At 41.9% G+C, this 9843-nt stretch overlaps 1 protein-coding gene across 2 annotated transcripts; it reads right to left on the bottom strand.

Moving 5' to 3' along the window:
* Window positions 1-418: 418 nt before the first annotated feature.
* Window positions 419-9710, bottom strand: plcxd2 (phosphatidylinositol-specific phospholipase C, X domain containing 2). Of its 2 annotated transcripts, none has more exons than XM_028569659.1 (8): window positions 9527-9710; window positions 7964-8100; window positions 7704-7823; window positions 7298-7351; window positions 6784-6939; window positions 4860-4970; window positions 4533-4663; window positions 419-2260 (listed from the first exon to the last, which is right to left on the bottom strand). In XM_028569659.1, the coding sequence occupies exons 2-8, from the start codon at window positions 8012-8014 to the stop codon at window positions 2101-2103; spliced, it is 783 nt and encodes a 260-aa protein (XP_028425460.1). In that variant the 5' UTR covers window positions 8015-8100; window positions 9527-9710; the 3' UTR covers window positions 419-2100. The 2 variants fall into 2 exon arrangements, with proteins under 2 accessions (XP_028425460.1, XP_028425459.1); XM_028569658.1 differs by lacking the exon at window positions 9527-9710 and adding an exon at window positions 8302-8443.
* Window positions 9711-9843: the final 133 nt, after the last annotated feature.

The following is a 9843-nucleotide window of genomic DNA, read 5'->3' as shown; positions in this document are numbered from 1 at the left end:
CTATGATTCCAGCTGAACTTTTTCTTACTTTCTTCTCTGCTTTGTAAATCACGTTGCGTCTTCTTCTGCAGTCTCTCTCTCCTCCTCTCATTCCCTACTCTAACCACAGGAATGCAGGACGACTGTCACTGCAGTACTGCCCATGTCATGCATAGTAATCACTGGGCCCACAGAGCGCACACACGCGTGCACGCACACACACACAAATTTAATATACTACAATATGTTGGTCAGACATTTTTCCCCCTTGCTATTTCCATATGTAGCATACAAGGTCAGTTTTATGGAGTCCGATGCAGACCTAACATATGCTGTAAAAGCTCTTCTGTGCATTTACCTAGTGAAAAAAGAAAAAAAGAAGTGAAAAAAATACTGAGAAAAAATACTATAATCATAAACATTTGTAGCTTTGTATATGCATTGGTTGATGTATTTTATGAGCATTGTGGCACAAGTTTCACACATATATGGCTTTCCCTCTGCAATTCCCCCCTAAAGGTGCTAAACTTTACAGCCCAGCGATATGTACTTAGACAGAGTTAGCAAAGTGTCATGGCAGTTTTTAACATACAAACAAAAATACTCACTAAAATGCAGCCTGTATTTTCCCCAGTACGTCCATTATTGGAAAAAACACAAAGTGCATAGTTAAAAACCCAACTTTAGATCACTGGCCAAGTGAATTATTAATGCCATCGCAACAAATTCCACTGCCATCATGTCAAACATTTTCGTTGGCAATTATTTAACATAATGCTGTAAATTATTACAGTAAAAGTATCATTAAATATTTGTCGCGATTGCTTTTCATTCCAATACCTTATGTTCCGATGCAGACAATACCTTAAACACCTAAATACAGTATTTCAAAAAAGCAAAACAATTATGCAATATAGGATCTTGGCTTTCACCTTAATAAAAAAAAATTTGTGACGTGAACAGAAAAAAAAGGACAACTATAGTAATTCTGTTAACACCAAACACAAAGTGAATTTTTGGTGTGGCGTGATTACATAGCCTACAAACTGAGTGCAAAGATGCGATTAAATGCAAAGATGCGATTAAACGCAAAGATGCGATTAAATGCAAATTTGCGCTGGGTGATTCAGTGACGCAAATTACGGTTTATGCCCAATACGCGACCAAATCGTATAAACTTACATCTGCTCTGCCCCACCGGTTACTTGTGATGTTATGAACCAAGACATGACAGCGTTTGGTTTTCCGATGTATCCGGGACTTCAACAACAGGTGGGCTGCAAAGCAGCAATAGTGGTTATTTTGGCCATGGCTGATGTTGGAGAGAAATGGTTGACAGCAACATTGTTGGTATCTCTATATGGAGCTCTTCCTTCTCTTTGGCACGTTTTGCACGAATAATTGGAATACACACAAATAATCCCAAGGTCAAACTCGCGCCAGTAACGCAAGGCGTAAATTCGCTTTGCATTTGGTGTGAACACAGCATAATATTTGAGATGTTGAAACCATGTTGAAATCCTTGATTCATATAATCATTGTCCAGGTCACAGGTAGCTGTGAGTCTGTTTCTGCATGGTGACCTGTGCTGCATGGCCATAAGACACTACAATGTGGTATATTGCCAGCTTTTCCAGCAAAAGGGAATATAGCTATTTGAATCCAGAAATGAAGCCAAAGCGGTGGTATGACAAGTTTGGTCGACCTTTTGATGGTGGTAAAACTCCAGCTTCCTCCCCTCTTTTGGACGTGTGCATGATATTGGGGCTGAGAGAGCCAGCTGCAATAAAAACTGTGACATTCAAAATGGTTCAAAAGGTTGAAAGGTTTGATGTTATTCAAGCGCAATTAACTGGGCTCTTACAGTATCCCTTTACTGCTTTACTAGTCCTTAAGCAAGACAATGCAACAGTCAGCTAAAGAAATAGCTAATTTCTTGCTAATGATAAACCGTCCTTGTTGAAGTCACTAACGCAATAAAATACAATATTATTAAAACTAACTTCATAGGGACTCTGGCGTTATGTAAGAACTATTATCCAACAATGGTGGAAGAATCTGCCCTCCGACTTGCACCACACCGCGGGTCAGCACACATTTGGCCTGTTGTGCAAACGTGTGTCATCTTTGTTTGCGGTCCTGTTCAGACAACAGCAGGTTGTTGAGTTTGATGACAATGTTGGCAAAGTCAGTGAGCTCCACAAAGTCAGAAGTGATGATGTTGACCCCGTCCTTCCCCGGCCTCTGAGCCTCAACCCAGGACATGATGGTCGGCAGGTTTCTAGAGCCGCAAAAGAAGAACGTTTGTATTAGAAGGCAAACAACTGACCCCCTTTTCTGTCACTTGAATTTCAATTCAAACTGATTCCTTGACACAAGCCAAGTTTCTGTCTCTGTTAGGTTTGTAGTTATGGCTATAACCTTGCCAAACGCTAATCTGTGGTTCCTTGGCTGAATCTCTGTCTGTCCACCAAATTTCATGAAACGCTGTTGATAAGGTTTTAGGATACAGTGTCATGACGAGGGAGAAAAATGAACCTGATGGAAATGAAGACAAGGGAGTGATGTTTGTGTCTGTCTGCCAGTAAAAGCTCTGCATTCAAACACTTTCTGTTTTGGTTCTTGGCACACACACACACACACACACACACACACACACACACACACACGCCATGACTCTGTAGCTGTATGACTTCCAACACCCTGAAATTCTCCCGTGTTTGAGCCACCAGCAGAACAAAACCAGGAAGTCCAAATGTTTATCTAGCGGTGATAAACAATCCCATTTCCTCGGAAGTGCAAAATTAGGCCACCTCCTGTCTCGACAGAGAGTCCGTTCAGGAGTTTCATACCCCAGCATCAGAGGCTGTTTCTCTCACTTTTAAGGGTATGGTGGGTATGTACTCTCTAAGTCTGGATTTCCGCTGTCATTTCCACTTAAAGCTTAGGCTCAACGACCTGGATGACTAAAGTTTGAGCAAATAATTTAGTCCTTGCTTAGGAAATAAGATCTCTTATCTGAGAGATGACATGTGTTTGTGTTTGATCCCCTATAGTTTGGAAATGGATAAAGAGGATTATAGCTTATCCTTAGTGAAATAAATCAGTGAAGGGACAGAATATTCTAACAGAGAAGCCAAACTTAAAGATGCAGACTTTTTACAGAGGTAGTCAATTTGTTTTAAGTAGATGAAATGTCCACTCTGGTTTTGCTTCTACGCTATATCCTCCATTGTAGGGTGTGGTGAGTAATAGATAAACTCTCAGCCAGTCGCATCACTGGTCTTATAGTTCCGAAATATCGGTGCCAATCACAGTCAAGTATTACAAAAATAGCTCAGCTAATGGAAAGACGCTTCTTCAGGAAATCATATTGTTGTCTGGATGGTGCATCGCAGTACAATGTGAACACACAGCACCACAAATCTGCAGCCAAAGGCAGATGCTGTTGGTTTTTATTTCATTAATTTGTCCAATGAAAAATGAAATAAAAAATAAATAATAACAAATGTTGATGAAGCTGTTTTTTTATATGACCGTATCTATGTTGGTCTTAATTCTACTGTATCTCACCTCAAAAATAGGTTAACATCAAATTGTTAAATGTGACACAACAGTGTTTGAGCTGTGTAAAAGTAAAAGTGGAGGTAAAAAAGTAACAAAAGGAAGAAATGACATACAGTCATCTGTATCTATTTACATACTGACCCTTGTGTTGTCTCCTGTCGACCATGCAACTTGTTATCCTCCCGGATCAAAAATTAACACTTTTTTTGGCGCTTAAAAAAAAATGTTTTTGTGGCTTTTTTTCACCACTAACACCAAGTTATTACCACTAGTTTTAACACTCTTCTTTTTGTGGAAATAATGGCCAATACATTTTTATTTATATGAAATTATATCTAACTTTTGAGTTAAAGAGCTGAAATTATGAATCATTTTGACTGACAAACTGTTTTAAAACCATTTCAATTGTTTTTTTTCAAATGCTATAAAATTGAATAAAACACTCAACATTCATGAAAGTAGTGAACTGATCATTTATTTTACCTGCGAAGAGCGTTGTATGGAGCCATCCATGCCATTTTTGGGAAATTAGGTTGAAAGAAACCCAAATGTCTCATATAAAAAACTTTGAAAATGGGTCAAATTTGACCCGAGGACAACAGGAGGGTTAAGCATAATTCTGTTGTTACTTTAGTATTTAGTTTGCTCTGGTTGATACAGTATGTGCAAAGATGACAATCCTCTTTGTTGTAGATGTTTGTAGCATTTGCTGTACTGCCCTCTAGTGGCCACAGACTTAAGAACTAAAATGGAGTTGAGCATAAGAGAAGGGGACAAGGTTCAAAGATGCATGAGCACATACACGCTCAAACACTTGGGCTGGACACCTAACTCTTAGACACGTGTTTGAAAGCAAGTTACATGTACAAATGTATGTACTGAAACTACCAGTCAGGTTTGCATAATGCATATCCACACATCTACAATACTCCACCACACCTCCCTCAGTCACAACGTTCTAAAAACACCCGAACTTAGTCACTGACCTCTCCACCAGGTAGTTGCGCAGCCCCCAGATCAGGCCCTTGGCCACGGTGTTAACCCTGGGTGTGAGGATGGCCTGAGACACGTGGAAGGAGCCCTCCTTGGCTCTGTCCCTCAGTGTAGTTTCCAGGAACTAGACAGGAGAATGTCAAACAAACAAATCTAATCTAATTACCTTGATGTGAGAGATTTGGGGACGTAGCCAGTGTAATTGATGTCTAAACTATGGATTTCTTTAGAAAATTCTGTAATCTGTACGTCTTTTCCACTTAAAAATGTATGAATGGGGCCTTCATGCTGGTGAGTACTTATCAATGCTGTTTTCTGACCTGTGTGAGCTTTTTGGGTTCGGTGGTGTTTGCCCAGGGAGCAGGGATCTTGTTGCCAGGCCACATGGCAGGGATGTCCTGAGCTGATGGATGATGGTAGAACACAATCACCTGAGGAGAAAAGCAAATGAAAGACATTGAGTAGATGCGTTTAAAACACTGCACAGACGGGGTACAACAGAAACACTCAGATAGTCTCATGTTCAGTGGCGTGAGGTAGTAATGACGGGCCTCAGTGCACGCTAGTTACTGGCGCTTTTATGTTTGAAAGGCATGACTGCTCAGCTTGGCTTGCAGATGTGCTCAGCTTGGCAGTCTTGACCGATTTTGCGCCTAAACTAGCTACCATATATCGTCTTGTTACGTGATCAAAAAAAGACTTGACATTAGACAACATCAACATACACATTGCCCAAGCAATCATCATTGCATATCTGTATATGACAAACATACCAAAGAAAATATAAAATTATGAATTCAGTTGAATAGTGTTTTAGATTGCTACTGACTATTTTACCCAAAATAATGAAAACCATGACTCTCTCTACAGAGAGAGAAGGGGAATGACACGCAGCAAAAGGCCGCAGGTCGGAACCAAACCTGCGACCGCTGCCTCGAGGACTGAGCCTCTGTATATGGGCGCAGGCTCTACCAGGTTAGCCACCCAGGCACCGGGAATTTATTTTAACTTTCTTGCATCTACACATAATTTACAACAATATCCCACTAACGTAGGTGTGACAGTTGTGTTTAAAATCATAAAAACAGACATGACTCCAATCTTTACCAAAGGGATTTAACAGTGAAATAATGACAGCTGGTTAATGTGGCTCGGGAAAGGGAAGTTTGGGGTCCCCTGCTGGTGCTGCTGCCCCTGTGCCCCGACCCCGGATAAGCGGACGAAGACGGATGGATGGATGGATGGATGGATGGATAATGACAGAACTAGTCGGGTGTTGTGATAGCAATCCTTGTTTAAATAAACACATTTAGGCAACCCTTGTCTTTCGGTAGGTTAATTCAATCATCTGCAGATGGACTCCCAGCAACACATGTTCATCAAGTGCACGCATGCTCGAATGAGTGAGGATAGCTGTGAGAGCCTGTTGATTATCCAGCATTTGGGTCATGCATTATCATATCACAGATACACGTTGTCCATGCTCTAAATAGTACAGAGAACAGGGATGCTTTGTACGTTACACATATTCAGCGTCATGCATGAGTCACTTTGAGTCCAGAGGTTAGCATATGGTCAATACATCGATGTGTCTTGGACTTTTTCAAAGACACTTATAACAAGATAGGTAATTGTGCAAATCTCTGCTCCACTACCGCCTCTCTCTCTCTCTCTCTCTCTCTCTCTCTCTCTCTCTCTCTCTCTCTCTCTCCTTTGCCAACTAAGCCAGTCACAGATTAGGGTCATATGAGCAGGAGTTAAACGGATAGTTTCTGAATGAGACATGCACATTAAACCATTGCAGACATATAATGAATCGCACCTAAAACAGGAAGCCCACACAGATGCGTGTGTATGTGAAGCTGCTCATTTCCACATGTAGGTATGTGCAGATACTTAAAAAAAACAGGGTAAGGAAAGAGGAAAATCAAGACAGTGTGAGACAAGGACATTAAATTAATATAATAAAAGGAAAGCCCAAAAAAGACAAAGAGAAATGAAAAGAGAGTGTGAAGTACAATGAAAGAAGGAGGGCGGGTTGGATGAAACAAGTGTTGATGGCATGACGCTCACCACTAATTCCTGTCAAGGGGAGCCATAGGTGGCAGGGATTACCTGACCACAGGGGTTAAGTCCAATAAACACACACATCCAAAAACAACACACCCATGCCGCTTTGACTTGTTAATGTACACGAGCTTTAAATGATCCGAGATCCCTTTCATTGATGCATTCTGATCTCACCTGGTATTTCTTCTGCCAGAGGTAGTCCAGAGTGATGCCCTCCACTGCACAGTTGTTGCAAAGCTTGCTGCCAAACACTTCCTGGAGCATGCTGATGAGGTACACATGATGCTCTAGATCCATTGCATAGTAGTGGTTAAAGTCTAGAAACACTATCTACATCAAACAAACGTAAAAATCAATCAGTTAGTAGGCAAACTCTAGCCGTCTTTGGCAGTGACGGACTGGCCGTCTGGAATTTGGGCAAATGCCAGAAGGGCCTCTACTGATAATTTGTTTTTGGTTATTCTGATAAGTTATTTTATGCATGCACCCACAAATATTCAAGATTGTACAGCGGCCAGGTGTGTGGAAAGATTCAATCGGAAGGCAGAGTTACTAATTTTCAAGCTAGGTTATTGACAACAATGGTGCTGTTGTGTTGCAAATGCCAGGGCCGTTTTTTGATCCTAGTCCGTCACTGGTCTTTGGTCATGCGTATGTATCTGTGCAAAGTATTAAAAGTGCTTCTCACCTCTTTCCTGTGTCTGCTTAAGAAGGAGTTGATTTCTAACAAGCCATCGCTCACCTGAGGGGGAGAACAGAGTGAAAGGTTAGAGGTAATTTGCTGCAACCTTTAATCCCTGTTCAAGGCCATCGCCATCCCACTACTAATACCATCAGCTGGAAACTAGAACACATCACTAGCAGAAAACATTCACTATTTGTGCTGTTATAGAAGACAAAATAAAGGACAAATCACTGATCATTCCAGGATTGGAGACATCTGATCTAGAAAGAAAACATTGACGGATAATACTGGACTGTGACAGATTACTTAAAACATATTTAATCACAATACGAAGAAACAGGGAGGTAGGCGCAGTAGCCCTATGATGAAGCATTTAAATAAGTCAGTAAATATGTACTCCACTGCTCACCTTGTGGCCAAACAGGCCATGGATAAAGTAAATCTCATTTCCAGACTCGCCTGGTTTGGAGGAGACCCGGAGATCAAAGTAGCGTATTCCTGCATCCAGCTGCTCTTTAAATGTCAGATTCTAGGAATACAGACATTATATTACACAAAACATCTGTTACGCTGTAAAATGCCCAAAATCTGCCAAAGATAGATCATTTCATGTTATCGGCAAGCCGCTTGGCTCCACAGATGGTTAGGTTTGTAGGCTGAACTCAGTACCTGGGTCATGGACCACTTCACCATGACTTTCTTGGCTAAGACGCTGAACATGGTGGCGAGGTACTTCACATATGCCTTCTGGTCGGGTCCAACAGGAGCATGCACATCCACCCAGAAGGTAAAAGAATCATGAGATCCTGGAAGAGAGATGATAATGATGATGATGATGATGATGAGAAATGGAAATCGAAAAGCAAAAATGAACAAATCACATTCCTCTCAGACTTGTAGCTTTGTTGTTATCTTTGCAAAGTGTACAGTGGTATAAATACAGGTGTGATGGACAGATGAGTAGACGCAGAGGAGAAACCAAACATCTTTACGCACGACAGGCCCACCTGGCACGGCGAGGTGTTTGAGGGGCATGGCGCTGAGCTTGGAGGGGAGCGAACCCATCCAGTCGGCATTGACATTGCCGATCCCTTCAGGCCGGGTCTTCATGTCAGAAACAGCCTGTCAACCAACCCCCTCCTTCAGGAAACCGCTCTTCGGTGCAGATGCAATCCCGGTGACGGATTCCTGTGCGCGCCCAACAGGTAAAAACTACCATGGACCATCTTGCAATGCCACAGTTAATCTACATGCACACCACAGGTTCAAAACGCCCTCCGACTCGCACCAGGTCGAGTATGGCATGGCGTCCCGGTGCGTTGTTTTCCAACCGGCGAACCGGGCATCCGTTGACAAGACCCAGCGGGTGACTAACGACAGGGGTAATCCTCTTAGTGCGCAATTCCACTTGCTATCCCCTCTTCTCCTGCCTGCTTATTGGCTTTACCTGCTTCATGTGTGTGTAAAGACCACCCCCCTGGACACACGTAGCCTACAAGCGACAGATGAGAAAGGTATCTTATTGTAGGCTTAAGTGGTTTATAGTCAGCAACCTATGACGCGCAGGCTGCAGGGATGAATGCACATGAAGCAAATCATCTTTGACCGCCGAGGTGATGGGCATGACATCTTACTTTGTTTCTTCTACATCAGGGCTGACATAAAAACATGTGTGTGTGTGTGTGTGTGTGTGTGTGTGTGTGTGTGTGTGTGTGTGTGTGTGTGTGTGTGTGTGTGTGTGTGTGTGTGTGTTCAGGTGTTGATGCTTAGTATAGTCTATAGATATTTTATTCTATTCATGGGTTTATTAGGCTACTTTTAATAGTCCTGTTGGAAATGGTATAGGCCTATAGACTTGGTCTGATTATTAGGCTACTGATCTACATAAAAAAACATAGGCCAATTTAAATAGTCAATTGACATTTTTGAAGTTGTGTCTTCACAACTCTATATGGGCCGATATGAAGAAAAAAGAACAGCCCGACAGCTCCATCTATTGGTACAACACTTGCATTGCCACTATATGCAGAGCCAGAGAGGTGTAAACACTCATTGGGTAGTAAAGAGCTCACACTCAAACATTTGGGTTGCGAATGCACTGGAAAACTAGGGACACAGACATGTCTCAGTTTAAGCAGCTAGGATATGGTTTTGGAACAAATGTATCTTTGTCATTTGGGGGTATGAAGCTTGCTGCGTAAATATATGGGTTTATAATAAAAAACGTCTCACCTGTAGCACGGTTTTCGCTTTGAGTAGTTCAAATGTAACTCTGTTAGGGATTGGACGATGTTTTTTTTAAATAATTTAGGGACTGCGCAAAACTACTACATGGAATACTGACATTTTCAACTATTGAAGCATGGGTGTAGCCTATTAAAAGAAGCGTGAAGGCATGTTGATATCATGGATGATTACGAGGGGTTGGGTTGATATGTTGTCATTGTTGTTACATTTCCGCAGTCCCACAAATCAATGCGCCCGCACGCCCCACTCGTCACCTGGCAACGGGCAACAAGCTTTGCGTTTGTGTGTACGTTTCCATGGGG

Source organism: Perca flavescens, chromosome 22 (genome assembly GCF_004354835.1).
Source record: "Perca flavescens isolate YP-PL-M2 chromosome 22, PFLA_1.0, whole genome shotgun sequence".
NCBI lineage: Eukaryota > Metazoa > Chordata > Actinopteri > Perciformes > Percidae > Perca > Perca flavescens.
The sequence above is the reverse complement of the archived record's forward strand: the minus strand, read 5'-3'. Positions and strand labels throughout refer to the sequence as shown.

Coding starts and splice junctions, on each gene's coding strand:
- plcxd2 (XM_028569658.1), bottom strand. CDS start 8,404: ATGAAGACCCGGCCTGAAGGGATCGGCAATGTCAATGCCGACTGGATG. Junction 7,824..7,963: donor TGAAGTGGTCCATGACCCAG/GTACTGAGTTCA, acceptor CTGTATTCCTAG/AATCTGACATTTAAAGAGCA. Junction 2,261..4,532: donor CGCAACTACCTGGTGGAGAG/GTCAGTGACTAA, acceptor TTGCGGCTCTAG/AAACCTGCCGACCATCATGT.